This window comes from Cladophialophora psammophila, assembly GCF_000585535.1.
Source record: "Cladophialophora psammophila CBS 110553 chromosome Unknown aczJe-supercont1.28, whole genome shotgun sequence".
NCBI lineage: Eukaryota > Fungi > Ascomycota > Eurotiomycetes > Chaetothyriales > Herpotrichiellaceae > Cladophialophora > Cladophialophora psammophila.
In genome coordinates, this window is record NW_006912949.1 from 234038 (window position 1) to 249169 (window position 15132).

A 15132-nucleotide genomic window follows, 5' to 3' on the forward strand; every position below is an offset into this window, starting at 1 on the left:
CCCCCCCCCCCCCAATGAGAAGCCGCGGTGAGCCCGCTCTGCGTGCTGTACCTGCCAAGCAACGGCCAATATCCACCTTGAGGACCGCCAGGGCAACTGACTGCGCCCATTGAACATTACCTACCTAACTTTTCTCGCGACTTCTGCTACCAGAATGCAACACGGAACGGGTGAGAAAGACTCCCCGGAAGAAGGATCATGCCAGCTGCTTGGTGGCTCTTTCGGATTCAGAGCCTATGATGGGCTTTCGTCCCGCATTTCAAACCACCAAGCCCGTCCAACAGGTAGCCATGAAACATCCTCTGTCTGTCCACCTTGCTCTTCAAATTTACATCCATCATCCTGGACCCCTCGACTCTCGAGCCCTCGGAGACGAAAAGTGTAACTGACAACCGCTCCGTCGACTCCAGCCCGACGCAGGCTTCCCAGTCCAAGCTTAATGTGCTCAAGCCACTTGAACGTCCGATTCGTACCTGTTCGACTCTGCTGGCGATGATGGACAACATGAAACACTGGCGCCCGGCGCCCCCAACCAACCATCCAGCTTCAGCTAAAGGGCCATCCTCCTTTGGGTTCGCCCGACAAAGCATCATCCTTGCTGGGCCTGAGCACCTGTGTACCCTGAAAAAGACCTCTGTACTTCCATCTTTTGCGGGGATCATAGTGGTTCGCACCCAAAAACACCCCTGAAGCTGCATTGTGTGGGTTCGTCATATTCCTGGATTCAGGCAACCGTCGAATAATAGGTCACAGGCATGTGCACTGTCTTATGCCACTATTAATATTGATCCCTATGTCACACGGTGCGCGCCTATTGACCGGCTTTTATCGTTTCGGGCCCGGGGCCAAACCGCTGCTGATGATCACGTGTCTCATCACTGCATCACACTGTTTTGGCGGGCACGTTATCTCATCTGGCTGGTTGGGTCAAGATGACGGTGCAACTACTGGGTACATACTCTGTTTTTGGGACTACTTGGTAGCCTTGGGCTGCGGGTAGAGAGTGCCAATATGCGAGAGTCTGGATAACGAGTACAAAGCTGCCAAACACTGCCTGTCAGCTAAGTCGGTCTGTTGGCTGACTCAAAGATCACACCACACTTAAATTCTGCATTATGATCAGATAAACACTACGGCACATGAACATCCAAGCTCGGGCAGCATTTAATTTTCAATCATAGGTTCTCGCCCTCTAGAGAATCTTGCATGTCACGATATATTCTGGGATTTCTTTTTGAAGCGATGCTTGGCCCCGGTCCAGCATTAGGGAGCCGTACGCCCACGACCGTGCTGTCGAATATCGGTAAGCAATAGTCGAGACACCTGAACTCACAACTACCAGTCTCCATCCCCCTTCGAGAAGGGCGCAATTGTGAAATACCTCTCTATGCAGCCTCGAGATCACGTTTTCTCGTTTGGTTCGTTCTTCCACTTAATCTGTTCTGATGCCAGTGAGCAGGATTGTGAGGGCAGGGTCCATCTTTGACTGGAAGATCTTCTCACTGAGGTAGGCAGTGGGAGCTCGAGATGGCAGCTTCACAGGGGCAGGGGCAGGAGCAGGAGCAGGAGCAGGAGCAGGAGCAGGAGCAGGAGCAGGAGCAGGAGCAGGAGCAGGAGCAGGAGCAAGATCGCCACTAGCCGCCGTCTATGCTAGTCGATGGTGATCTGCAGAGCCTTGCCCTGACGGGAGCGGACCTGAAGCCAATCTGATAGTAGCGAGGACTACTCCGTACAGCTCGGCGCATGGGGCTTCACGTCGCAAGCAAAAGTGTCACACGCGGCATTTAGATTTTCGTTTCAGATGCAAAGAAGCGTTGGCGCGATGATGGCCAGAAAGGGGACTATCAGCACCAGCCGAGGCCTAGAAATCAGATGCAGTGATGCTGACTGGTGTACGAGGTATTCGTAGAAACAGTGGCTGCTGGTCCTGAATCCCCAAGATCATCTCTTGCTATCGCAGAGGGCTTGAGATGACTCGATGACTGTCCAGAGGGTGTGGGACTGGCAGCCAAAGACGCAATGACGGCGGGGCAGCAAAGGCTGAACTGGACGACAATGAGGCCTTGACGCCGTAGATACAGTAATAATGTTATCGTGGAACTCCCTTCACGAAGGGGGTCACCCAGGGGGGTCTGTCTACCATATGCCAGCATCTGGAAATTGTATATGGGAGAGTAAAGGTAGATCGTCTGGCAAGTACTCGGTACGAGGTGCCAGACATCGGAGGATTATGCACTTGTTAGTCCAGAGAAACCGAGTGATTCTAGCCGATCTCGCCAACATGGAGCGTCAACCAAGTCCCAGCTCGGCCAAAGTCCATCATGCCAAGCTCGGCTTGCAAATGCCCATCAACTGCCTTTTTCACGACTTCTGCTTCATCTCGACGTCCAAAAGTACCTTTTAGTTGCCATTCAAACATCGCTGTGTCTTTTCGGTTGTCCGCACGGCCTTTCATCGACTAATCTGCCGTCTCTGTGCCTCTCGTCGCTCTGTTGCTCTTTTACCCGAGTACATGCCCAAAGAGTGCTTCAAACTCGACTCTTCAGACTCGTCGCCCGCGCCTTCGCCTTCACCCTCATCCACCTCCCTTGCCCCTCCCCAAGCTCCAATTGGCGATGATCTGCTACAGCCAGTATGAACGGTATCACCGAGCCCTTACCCGGCCTCCTTGACGATCCTCTATTCCAGCTCCCCGATCTGCCCGCTCTGACCGACATTCAAATCGCTCCTCTCCGCAACCCTGCGCCAAGCCGTCACGCAAATGTTCCTCTGCCTCTCGAGCCTGTGGCCGACAATAGTCTGAACAATGGACGAACAAACAAAAACACCACACATCCTGCAGATAGTCCTGAGACGAGGAGGACGCCAAAAATCACACCCAATGATGTCCTCCTAGCACGAGAGGCTAAAAGACCGCACTTGGCTATCAGTGAACTGCTGGAAGCCGACCATGGCCCGGACTTCGCCCCAACATATCTCCCATCGTTCATCAGTTTGTCTGTGGTGGAAAAATCGCCTGTCCAGACTCCTTCCTTTGTCGAGCCTCCTTACTCTCTGAGGCGCTTAAGATTGGACACAGACAACGATCATGGAACTCTTGACTGGACCAGGCATCTTCCTCCCCCTGCTCAGAAGGAAGACCGGCAGAGTAGGCCCGCTCCGCTCCTCCCTGCCATGGTTACAGGACTGCATGAACCTCCTCCTTCGGCAGCTTTGTTGCCATCAATCGACCTTGACTCGATACATGCTGTGGTTGCAGGGCAGCATGAACTGGCCCCTTCTGCACCTCTCCTACGGTCAACTGACTTTGACCCGATACATTCCACAGCGACAGGACTGCATGAACTTCCTCCTCATTCTGCGGCTCCGCTACCACCAATTGACACCGAACTGATACACGCCACAGGACTGCAGGAGCCGCCTCTCTCTGCAGCCCTGCTGCCACCAGTTGACCCCGACTCAACATATACCGCAGTTACAGGGCCGCATGAACCCCCTCACTCTGCGGCTCTGCTACAGTCAATTGACTCTGATCCGACACATGGCACAATTACGGGATTGCATGAACCTCCTCCTTCTGCTGCTCTGCTACCGTCAATTGACCTGGACTCGATTCCAGCCATTGCTCGGCAAACAACAACTTCAAGGATCCACGTCAGAGACATGCTCACTGAGTCCAGTCAGCCAGACCCTGCGCCTCCGGCAGCGCCTTCGCCCCCAGCAGCCTCATCTGGCCCCCTTGTTGATAGGCTGGCCGTACCCAACCAACAGGACACGGGTAATTATCCAACTCCTCCAGAGGAGGTCCGTGACCACGTCCCTCGAGTAATCCCTCCTGTTCGTCCTCCTTGGAAGGCGGGCCCCATGAGAGGTCCCAACAATCGTCGGCCTAGGCGGAAGTGGACCGGCACTGAAACAGCAGACCTCATGGCTGGCGTGAGCAAGTACGGCATTGGGAGGTGGAAACAGATCGTGGATGATCCATCCTTCAACTTTGGCGATCGAAGTGCTGTCGACTTGAAAGATCGGTATCGCGTCTGTGTGAATGAAAAGCCCTCAACGAAGGCAGACACGAATCTGAGGGCCGACAGTCCTATTGCGGAGGCATCCCCTTCCATTGAAATATTAGGAATAAGGCAGTGCCGAGAAAGAGGTGCCGCAATTAACTCAACCCCAAAACGTCGTAAACGCCGTGCTTGGACTGAGGAAGAGGACAACAATCTCCTGGGAGGTGTCGCCAGACATGGATTTCAGTGGACTGCCATTCATGATGACCCGGACCTCAATCTGTCGCATAGACGGGCAACAGATCTCCGCGATCGTATTCGAAATAGGTTTCCAGATGGGTACAAGCACGCCGAGTTTGCGCCGTCGAAGCGTGAGGCTAGGAACGCCATAAGAGCGGAAAAAGAGGCCCTCGCTGATCAGCCGATACCATGGGATGTAGTTGTCCCTGGCAGGGAATACGAAGGGACGAGGATAGAGAGAGGACGGTGGGAGGAGATCACATCGACAGACGACAGCACGCCGACTTCAGCTGGATCTAACGATGCTACTACCTCGGTGACCAGGGTGACCGGCGATGTTGACAAAGAAAACGAAATCAGGCAAGACGAAAACGAGAAAGAAAGAGACCGGGATAGGGAAAAGGAGCAGCAGCAGCAGCAGCCCCTTATCACATTGCCGAGTTTCTCGCTCGGGTTCTTCGATGATATGGACTGGGAGGATAATACGCTGCCACCGATGCATGACGGGGATGACAGTAGTGATTAGCCGGGGCAAAATGGGATGCGCATTGAAGAATTGAACAGAAAGGATACTTTGCGTGGCATTCGAAAAGGGTGTTTGAACAGATATGTAAAGGGCGCATACCGCTCCACGGTGACGTGGCATTGGACAGGACTGAACACGGGAAGCCATAAACGGCAATACGGCGTGGCTCACACAGCGACGGGACCGGGCTCATTTTGGTCACTCTTTTCTCAACTTGTTTGGCTGGGTTGACATGGGACTCTGGGAGAATGAGGCAGGACAACGGACTCAGGAAAAGGAAGTGGGCGAGGGAGGGAAATGCCCCGTTTTGCTATTTGCGACTGTGATACCCATTGTTTTTTTTTTTCATTGCACTTTTGACTTTTGCCGGTCCGGGAATGGGAGAGGACTTGGAACTGGGATAGAGCCGTCTGGAAATACTCCGTACATACCTAGGTAATGAGATTCAGGGCAGGAGGCTGTAGCGGTATGCCGACTGTTGTTAAATAGCAGAGGAGGTCGACTCGCTGGTTATATATATGTCTGGTTTGGTCACCAACGCCACAATTGGGTCCTCGTCGTTCTTTCCTTCCTTCCTCTCTTCCTCCCTTCTTTCATGGTTGCATTCACTCATCAAGGTTGCCGCAAGTCAAGTATTCCCTTCTACGCAGGTGACTAACTGATAGCTTGCTTTAGTCTTTTTGCCAATAGGAGAGAAAAGGGCAGTGGGAGAGAGAAGAGAGAAACAGGACGTTCAATGGCCGCGGTGTCTGTCAATCAATATTAATTGCAAGGACATCAGGTGAAGGCTGGATGAATAATCAATCACTCTCTGTGTGCTTCGATTTTCTCTCCTTTCTCAGCTATGCTCACTGAGTTTTTTTGTATTCGACGACTTTCCGGCACGCACATCATGACCATCCAAAAGCCTTTCGAACATCCTTCCTCGGGCAGACACTCTCCAGAACGTCCCATTTGGATTCAGGCTTATGGAGATTGTTGTCTTGCGTGGGCACAGAAGACGCTCAGAATTGTTCAATTCGTTGTATTCCAACCCATCTCGATGGTCTTTGAAAGCAGACAGCGCCATCTTGAATACTCCATGAGCACCCCGCTCCTCCATGTATGTGCTAAAAGAAAAGGAACAAATGTTGAACAGACAGTGTCGAATAATGCCGCAGGAGTTTGCTCGCAGAAAGCCTCGCTTCGAATTGTCGTTTTGCTCATCATCTCGTTGATCGTTTCGATCTCGTCATTTCTTTTTGGGTTTGGAAGTGCGGTTGTTCACCACGCATTGCGGTCCCAATTTGGATCTGTTTGTCTCCTGTCAGTCCGGTCTCGCTCCCTTCGGCCAGGCATCCTCGCCTCACCTTGTATGAACGCTCCGAGAACCTTGCTCCCAGTTTGTAGGAGCGGGTGTCCAACCACGATCTGTAGGAATCTCTGAAGTCCTTCTCTCCTGTGCTCAATCACGTCGTCAGAGAATCTGTTTGTGAATACTTTCCCGGGCAATGGAGGGATTGTGACTCTCGCGCTTTCTCGCTCCAGAATGTCTCGAAAGTACTCAAAGTCGGAGTATCTGCGGCGAACAACCGAGTGGCGCAGTTTAAAGGCCGGGATGTTGGTGCGGGTGTGGATTTCATAAGAAGTGTACATGTTACGAGGAGAAGAGCCGTGGGTTTGTGGATTTTTCACCTACAGCCAGAGGTTAGTCCCGCTTTCCAGTGAAATGTGCCTGGCTCCGACAGAGAGAGCACAGGAAGCTTTGCAATAGGTGAGAAATCCCACAACGTACTTCAATCTCGAGGAAGTTCTCTGGAGGACCGTAGATCTCCTCGAAGGTCTGTTGACGGGACTCCGGTAAGGCCTGCATCGCTGCGGGGTTCAAGATGGAGGATACAGGCAGCTGAACAGGGCGATCGGTCGCGTGCACTTGAGACGCAAGATGGTGGTAATCCGATGATATAGACTCCGAGTGCTTTGTAGGGCGCAGATGCGTGGGTGTCAGTCAGTCGAGCTGGAGAATGACTATGTGAAGTAGTCTTGGTTGATTAGGAGGTCACTCAGTGATATCTTGGTGTCTTGTCGAGAAGATTCCTGCCAGAGCGGCTCGCCGCACCTGACTTTTGGCGCTTTCCCAATCTGGTCACCCCGCATCTTGTCTCGAGTGCCATGCCAAGAAGTGAGTGGATCTCGAATTTCCGGTACAGGGTGCCAGTGATATTTTTTTTTTGCACTCGACTTCCAGTTCATTACAGAAGGCAACAATGCAGTCACGGTTACGCTCACCAAACGCTGACACCATGTCCAAAAAAAGAAAGAGAGAAGTCGACGTCGAGCTTGTCAAAGTCTACGAAGACCTGGCTGACATCCAGGAGAACATTCGTCTTGCCGCTGCCCACACACTGCTCTCCAAAATCTACAAGCCAGGCATCACCAGCCATGAACAGACCAAAACTATTCTGACGCGGCTCTTCCGTGGACTCTGCAGCAGTCGCAAATCGGCTCGGCTCGGCTTTTCTGTCGCCTTAACCGAACTTCTTTCACAACTTGCAGTTGCCCCGGTTTCGTCCACCGAGAGCGATGTTTCTGTCTCAACCGTCATTGACATCCTTGAGGCCGAGACCTTGCCAGAGAAGGGCACCTCTGGCCAAGACGAGCGAGATCATTATTTTGGGAGGGTGTTTGGTGCTGACGCCATCTTAAAGTCGGGAACCCTCTTCTGCAAGAAAGCAGATCAAAGTCATTTCAAGCGCCTGCTAGACATTGTTTGTGCTTTAGCAGTCAAGAAACCATGGCTTCGTCAAGAATGCGGCTGGGTGATCTACAATTGCATTGTCTCCGACGAGAACGAGCTGCCCGAAAAGTTTGCACTGGAAATAAGTGAGAGCCTGGTTGCGACCAAGCTCATACGTACGCCTGAAGGGGTTGCGATCTGGCTGGTGACGTCTAGGCGCTTCCCGAATGCGAAACTGCCTAAGTCGGCTTGGAAGAGCGGTCATCCACTGGCAAAGAAAGATGTTAACATCCTTGCCGATATTCTCAAAGATGCGAGAGTCCAGCAAGCGGAAGGGGAATCCGAACTGAACGCTCAAGGTTCTGCCAGATGGTCTGCGAATCTGCATTTTGCCTGGGATATTGTACTTGCCGAAACTTTTCCGAACACGCCTGATGCATCTGGGGATCGGAAAGGTGCGAAGAAAAGCGCCCGAAACGACAACAAGCTTGCATTCGACCTGTTCTGGAAAGTCGTTGTGGATGAAAGCCTCTTCGCACCTGCTAGCAGTGCCGAGCGGAAATCCTGGGGGTTCAGCCTGTGGAAGAAGGTCTTCGAAACAGCCCCCCAAGAGCTCTTGATCTATACCTTCACGCCGCAAGCGACTCGGTGCTTGGCCAACTCCCTTAAGAGCTCCGAGAGATTTCTATTGAGATCTGCCCAAAAACTGTCTCAAATCATTAATACCCGCTTGACGGAGACTGATCCCTGGAATCAGCGTGCCGACCTTGCCGGTACCTATGTTCGAGCGCTGTTACAGAGTGTCTCTTTCAGCGACTTTGATCAGGTCACTAAATCAAAAACTCTGCAGAACTTGTTCGAAGCAGACAATTTGGATGTGCTTAAGGGCATCAATTCTACTCTGACTAATCTTTTGCTCAGATCTCTTCAAGAAGAGGACGAGAAGGCGACTCTTTTGCAACAGAAAACGATTATAAATCTGGAGTGGAAGATGCTTTCAGCAAGGCTCCGTCGCTGGGAACACTTTCAAATGTCACACGAGCATGAGATTGAGAATGTAGATAAGGAACTCGTTTCCAGCATACTCAAGTCATGGCTCAGAGAAGGATGTGTCTCACTAACTGCGAAAATCCCGGAGAATCTCAACCGTGATATTCAGCCTGTACTGCTACCAGAGACTCGCGACTTTGCGAAAGAGCGTCTGAGTTTATCCTTTGAGCAAGCTCTCAAGCTCGGGTCTCTAGGCTGTTGGTTGTTGAAGGACGTTGTCCTTCATATTCGCAAATTAGAGACCCTTCATGTCCAGATGGCCTCTGCCTTCGAGGGCGATGTCAACGGCATAGTGCAGACAGCCTGGCAAAATTTGACAGCCACTCAGATCAATACCCAGACGTCCTCGAAAGCCGACCGGGCTCCAGCGGTGTCCTCGAAAAAGCCTGTTCATGCAAAAGTTTTGTCGTCCTCAGAGGGACTGTGTTTGCTTTATGCACTATTACTTTTTCAAATCTACAGTGGGGAGACGGAGGCTGTAGAGATATTGCAGGAAGTGCTAGACAACTGGGGTCGACGAAAGGATAACCAGAAAGGACGTGTGACAGCTAACAGTGGACAGGAGTCTGCAGATGCTATTATGGAGATTCTTCTCAGCTTTGCGTCAAGACCATCGAAGCTCATGAGGCGAATCACTGTCCAGATTTTCGATGCTTTCGCCCCCAATATCTCTGCTACTGGTCTCGAGGCTATGTGTCGCATCCTCGACACGAAAGAGAACCTTCAAGGCCAACAAGAGATGTTCGAGGCGGGGGGAGTCGAGAACGAGGATGAAGAGCACCTTGCTTCCGATTTGGAGATGGAAGGACTAGACTCCGATGTTGAAGTCGATTCGATTTCGGAGTCCGATAAATCATTGGACCAAGCAGACCCTAGCTCTGGATCGGCACATTCTGATGAAAATCCAGAAGAAGATTCAGATGACACATCTGGTGATTCTGAGGCTTCTGAGGCATCTGAGGGCGAGGATGAGGAGAATGAAGAGGACGAGGAGCTGGCTGCATTTGATGCTGCTCTTGCATCGGCTTTAGGGACTCGGCGACTCAACCAAGACGATCTCGCTGCCGCATCAGAGACTGCTGATTCCTCTTCCGACGCAGATATGGGCGACGATGAAATGATGCAACTGGATTCAAAGCTTGCAGAAGTCTTCCGTGCGCGAAATGAGCAGCAATCAAAGAACAAAAAGAAGGAGGCGAAGGAGGCGAAAGAGATCATCGTGAACTTCAAGAACCGCGTGCTCGACCTGATCGAGTCATATTTGAAACACCAGCAACACAACTCGTTGACCATGGACTTGATTCTGCCTCTCCTCAAACTTGCAAGGACCACGCAAACAAAGCAGCTTGCCGATCGTTCCTGCAATATGCTACAACAATTTTGCTCGCGGTGCAAAGGACCAAATGCACCCAAGTTACCTAGTGACTCCTACAGTGGGCATGCTGTCGATATTCTCAAGTCAATTCATGAGGAAGCGGGCATGGAGTCTTCCCACGCGCACTCAAATGTGGCAAGCCTATCGAGCATTCTTGTCGTGAAGGCCCTTGTCAAAGCCAATCCTACGAATATCAGGGTGATTGTTGAGACGTACGCGTCAACGAGACTACGGCAACTAACAGACAAGAAATGTCGAGTTCTGCCGGGGTTTTTCACAGACTGGAACAACTGGTGCCAAAGTACCGCAGGCAAGCTGACGGCATGATAAATTGGGGGCCACTAGCAATGAATATAGGGGTATCCAGCGAACGATCGATTCAATGAGCATCGCCTTGTCCAAAGCTAGCCTTCTTATACCTCTCTCGATGTCCGAGGTCCCCGCTGTCGAGAGCATCCCTGCAATCCACTGCCTTTTGAGGAGGTACTCCGTGCATGGGACTGGCAAGGCTAAAACACAGCCTGACAGGACATTACCATATCGGAAGCTTCGGCTGGAACTTTCCTGTGTTTGTGAGCAAGCCAAATGCGATTGGCGGCCCCAAGTTCTGGAAGTCCAGTCGTGTATGATTATATGAAAAAATTGGCGTTGGTGGCGTGGCCCTTGATCGGCAGTCACCCAGATGCTGTTTAATACCATTCGCCGAGGTAGCGAGTGGATGAGTAATGCTCTGGAGGATCCTTGGCAACGCTTTTCCTGATACAGTCAAAAGTCTCGAGGAATAATAATCTGTACAGCCTCGGAGTTGCTTACGAATTCTAGGGCCGGACTGCGTCCTCAGGGTTTCCATCCCTTTTCCCACAACTCTCTCTTTTTCTTAATAGGGTCAACTGAAAGAAGAATCTCAGCTTGAGGGTTCAACTACCAAGATAAGTTTCGCCACTTGACAGACTGGTCACTGTTATGCGCCGGGGTTGGGGGCATTTTTCGAAGAAAGTCTAATTCTATTGACCCACACCATCTCAGCCTTGTCCGATGTGTATCCTAATTCGGTATCTCATGGCCGCTTAGGCTATGGCTTACTGATGCATATCCATCTCCTCACTTGACAAGGGGCTTGCCTGTCACTAGTTTCGAAGTCCTTTTGTTCTTCTTCAGCACCCTTTTTCCTGGTGTTCACCTGATACTTGCTTGAGCCTTTCCGCTTGAACGCGTCTTCTCTGTTTGAAACCATTGTCTACTTGCGGCGTGTTTCCTTTCTGGAGGCAAGGCACCACGAAAGAACCCAAAGCATCTGGAAATCATTGGACTCTATAGTCTCCAATGCTGCGGTGATCGTACCCTGTGTCAGCCGTTCCTTGTTAAGACCCTAGGTTTTCTATTGCTGCACTTGGGAACTGCCTACGGACTCTTTGCGGTCGACGCCGCCATGGCAAGCTCAAAGAAACCGTCACTGCTGAAGCGGCTCAACGACAGGCTAGGGTTGAAAATCAATCTCCCAACCATATTATTGATGTTCAAGTATGTCATTGCAGAAGATGGATGCCAAAGCTGTACTACGAGAACATGTGCCACAGGACGGCAACCCGCCTGCAACCTCACCCAAACCTTTGGGTTCTATGCTAACGGACCGTGATCAGAGGAGCCGTCGCACCAACCGTTGGCCTTGCTATGTACGTTCACTTTTTAGAGGCAATTCAGTGGCAGGAGCTTACTACTACCAGATATCAAGATGCTAGCGTCGCAGCCCACTACTCGACAATCGGCTATCTCATCCCTATCATGTCACTCTTCGTCGTTCCAATTCTGCCCCGAGCCAGATTCCTGCAGAATTTCCTCGTCACTTGTGTACGACTCTCTTGGATCTGCCTCGCAGAAGTTTGTTCGGCTCACTGGTTACTAGTTCCTGACTTGTCTTGCCGCCGCAATATCCCTTCTCTACATGTGGACCGCAGTAAAAGCCCGACAAAACACGACTCATCTGTCAGCAGAGCAGCGGAGCAACGGACCAGTCCCGGGGGCCGAAGTTGTCCCCTACAATGCAGCTGCAAGCGCATGCCTGGCAGTGTGGTTCTTCTTTTGGCTCTGGGCATACAACACGTACGTCTTTCATTCATCGGTTCTCCTATAGCTCGATGTGGCCGTGCTGACGACCTAGTCAGGTTCCGCGCCTTTCGACCGCAATACTTCCTGCCTTTAATCGTGTTTGGTATATTTATCAACATCACGGCCGTATATGGCGCAATATTTCCAGAGATGGAACAAGTATACTCTCTAAGTAGGTTCTGGTGTTCCCTCGGAAACGTTTTTACTGATTTTGTGTGATTTTAGTGAGACGACTCCTCGATACCTTCTTTGTCGGATTCGGGCTTGCCTTCGCCGTTCACTTTGTGGTGCTTCCTCTTACAACGCGAGATCTGGCAACATTGATCCTCAACGAGTATCTCCACGTCCTCAAAAGCGTCATTGATGCTAAAGCAGCACTGCTGATCTCTTTACCCTCTCGGGACTGGAATGCTGGGAGCAAAGCGAGCAGCCTGGGGAGCGACAGTGAAGGGGGAGACCCTAATGAGCGGCTGACCTCCTGGCCTGAGGCTGATAAATGGAGAGCGCTCGCTGCGGAAGCCACTGAATGCCAGGTCAAGATTCAATCAGAGATGCGTTACGTCAAACGTGAGGTTACTTTTGGGAAATTATCTGGCAAGGACTTTTCGAGTATCACAAAACTGCTGAGGAATATTTTGATACCCATTGCTGGCCTCGAGACGGTGATTCAAGTAAATGATCGAGTTGAAAAGCAGGGAGGATGGACGTCTGCAAAGACCCACAAGGACGGTTCCGGCTCCGAGATTTCAGATCGAGCATTGAACGACATCGAGAAAGAGCGGTGGAGTTGGTTGTTTGGCCAGGTTGACGGAGCCTTCAAGCTGCTGTGGCAGGCAATGATTGAAGGGCTCGACTATGCATTCTTCACCCTGCAAATCACCAAGAAGCCAGCATTCACGACCAAAGCTGAGCTTGAAGCGAGAGCAGCCGAGTCTCGTGATGGAAAAGGGTTTGCAAGATACCTCGAAATGACTATCAACAAGTTCTTGGCTGAGCGAGAAGGGCCTTTGAAAGAATGGTGTCGCATGAACGAGACGGAGGAGACCACTGATCAATCGGCCGAGAGGTCTGCTCATCAGCGACATTCATCCCAGCTATACCTTCTGCTTGACGTACGTACTCTCCTGTCATTCAGAGTCACACTGACTTTTCAAGCTCGAATATTGCGTTGTGACAACCGCAATGGGGATCCTTGACCTGGTGCGGTTCGCCGATTCAAAAGTTGAGGACGGCACTATGAGGAAAAGGCGGCTGATATCTCCTACCGGGAAACAGTGGAAGAAGTGGGCATGGGCGATCATCACCCGTGAAGACAGCAATCTGGATTACACAGCATACAGCTATCGAAGCGGCACCCCTACCCTTTATCTAGGCGATGCTCTAGGGGTGAACCGGGATCCCGAACATCTCCCGCCCGTGACATGGTGGGAGAAGATGACCGACTACTTTCGTCTGATTCCCAAGGTTTTCGGCTCACAGGAATCCTGGTTCGGCTTCAAGGTCGCGGTGGGAACCATGATCATAGCGCTCACAGCCTTTTTGCGCAACTCGCAAGAATTCTACATCAAGCAGCGCATCATCTGGGGTGCCATCATGGTTGCCATCAGCATGACTCAAACCGCCGGATCAGGCATGTACGGGCAATTCGTGAGGATTTTCGGCACTTTCCTGGCGATGGTTCTCTCCTACATTGACTGGTACATCGTGGATGGCGACACGGCGGGGGTCATTGTCTTTGTCGGCCTGACCATGTTCCTCTATCACTATCTGATGGTCACGAAACCGAATGATCCTGTCATCCCTATGATTGGAATGATCACTGTCATGTTGATCGTGGCGTACGAGCTTCAAGTCAAGCAAGTGGGCCTCGCCATTTCCGAGTCCAACGGTCAAGTTTTCCATCCCATATACGAGCTGGCGCCTTACCGACTTGCCTGTGTGCTTGGCGGCGTGGGCGTCGCCTGCTTGCTGACATACTTTCCGAGTGTGACCACTGCGAGAAGCGAGATGCGGAAAGATCTGGGGAATACGGTGTACTTACTCGGCCAGTACTACAGCTCCTCGCACAAGGCGGTCTCATTGCGCCTGAAGGGGCTAGAAGGGGATGTCAAAGACCAGAAAAGCCCGCTCCGGACGCTGGAGAAGGCTCGCACCCGCCTATTCGCAAAAGAACTGATTCTCATCCAGGCAATGAAGAATCATCTCAAGTTCATCAGGTGGGAGCCTACTTTTGGAGGCAGATTCCCAAAGGAGTTGTATGAGAGGATGCTGGCGCATACGGAGAAGTAAGCCATTCCTGTCCCAAGTACATTCAACTGTCAAATGCTGACAAGACACTTAGTATCCTTCGATTCACAGCAATGATTGCATGGACCACCAAAACCTTCAAAGAAATCCCCGAAGCAGCGGGCCACGTTGAAGCTCCCAACTCTCTTGTGGCCACGGATGGGACCGGCACCTGGCTCAAGGACTTCACAAAACTCATCTCCTCCCTGGAACTGACCTCCCACAGCGTAACGTCACTCCTTGCCATCCTCTCCGGAGCCATCGGTTCCGGAAAGCCACTTCCCCCTTACCTGAGACCTCCTGAGCGATTCCACATCGGTGAGATGCTCTCCTCCCTCGACGCCGGCATATTAGACACCAAACACATCTGTGAGCCAGGGTATTCGGCCTTCGCCGTTATGCAGGTCTGCACAACCATGTTGAACGAGGACCTGGCGGACCTGTTGGCCGACACGAAGAAGCTGGTTGGTGAAGCCGAGTTTAATCTGGACATCGTGCAGGAGGACTATGAGCGGAATGTGGGAATAGTGCCGAGCGAGATCCGGGAGAAGACGGACTGAAGCCGTCCCGGGCGGAAAGAGAGGAGGAGGCATTTGAAAAGCTAATCTGGCAAGCCCACCGAGTGGTGAGTTGAGTTGACCACTTGAGAGGTATACCAGATGGAAAAGGTTCATCAGCCTGCAGAACCATCCCCCAGCGGTTTAATCCTGGTAGTAGGGACTCATGAGCGATTGCCTGGTTTTCTTGTGCGTGTATTGCACAGCAAGAAAGTGTTTTATTTTGGTGTAAAAGCGAATAATATAGCATTTGGACTGCACAGAGGTCG

The 15132-nt window shown here is 51.6% G+C and overlaps 4 protein-coding genes across 4 annotated transcripts; 3 read left to right on the top strand and 1 right to left on the bottom strand.

Annotated features, from left to right (window-relative positions):
* Positions 1 to 2634: 2634 nt before the first annotated feature.
* Positions 2635 to 4773, top strand: A1O5_11776 (uncharacterized protein; the record flags this gene model as incomplete). The annotated part of the gene is made up of 1 exon (XM_007752346.1): positions 2635 to 4773. The coding sequence occupies one exon, from the start codon at positions 2635 to 2637 to the stop codon at positions 4771 to 4773; it is 2139 nt and encodes a 712-aa protein (XP_007750536.1).
* A 1263-nt stretch (positions 4774 to 6036) lies between these two features.
* On the bottom strand, positions 6037 to 6625 carry A1O5_11777 (sorting nexin-3; the record flags this gene model as incomplete). Its single annotated transcript, XM_007752347.1, has 3 exons — positions 6037 to 6065; positions 6123 to 6447; positions 6548 to 6625. 3 exons carry the CDS (start codon positions 6623 to 6625, stop codon positions 6037 to 6039), a joined length of 432 nt encoding a protein of 143 aa, XP_007750537.1.
* A 394-nt stretch (positions 6626 to 7019) lies between these two features.
* A1O5_11778 (uncharacterized protein) lies at positions 7020 to 10241 on the top strand (the record flags this gene model as incomplete). Its single annotated transcript, XM_007752348.1, has 1 exon — positions 7020 to 10241. The coding sequence occupies one exon, from the start codon at positions 7020 to 7022 to the stop codon at positions 10239 to 10241; it is 3222 nt and encodes a 1073-aa protein (XP_007750538.1).
* A 1102-nt stretch (positions 10242 to 11343) lies between these two features.
* On the top strand, positions 11344 to 14866 carry A1O5_11779 (uncharacterized protein; the record flags this gene model as incomplete). Its single annotated transcript, XM_007752349.1, has 8 exons — positions 11344 to 11435; positions 11555 to 11587; positions 11639 to 11762; positions 11818 to 12014; positions 12077 to 12192; positions 12246 to 13132; positions 13176 to 14305; positions 14362 to 14866. The coding sequence occupies 8 exons, from the start codon at positions 11344 to 11346 to the stop codon at positions 14864 to 14866; spliced, it is 3084 nt and encodes a 1027-aa protein (XP_007750539.1).
* Positions 14867 to 15132: the final 266 nt, after the last annotated feature.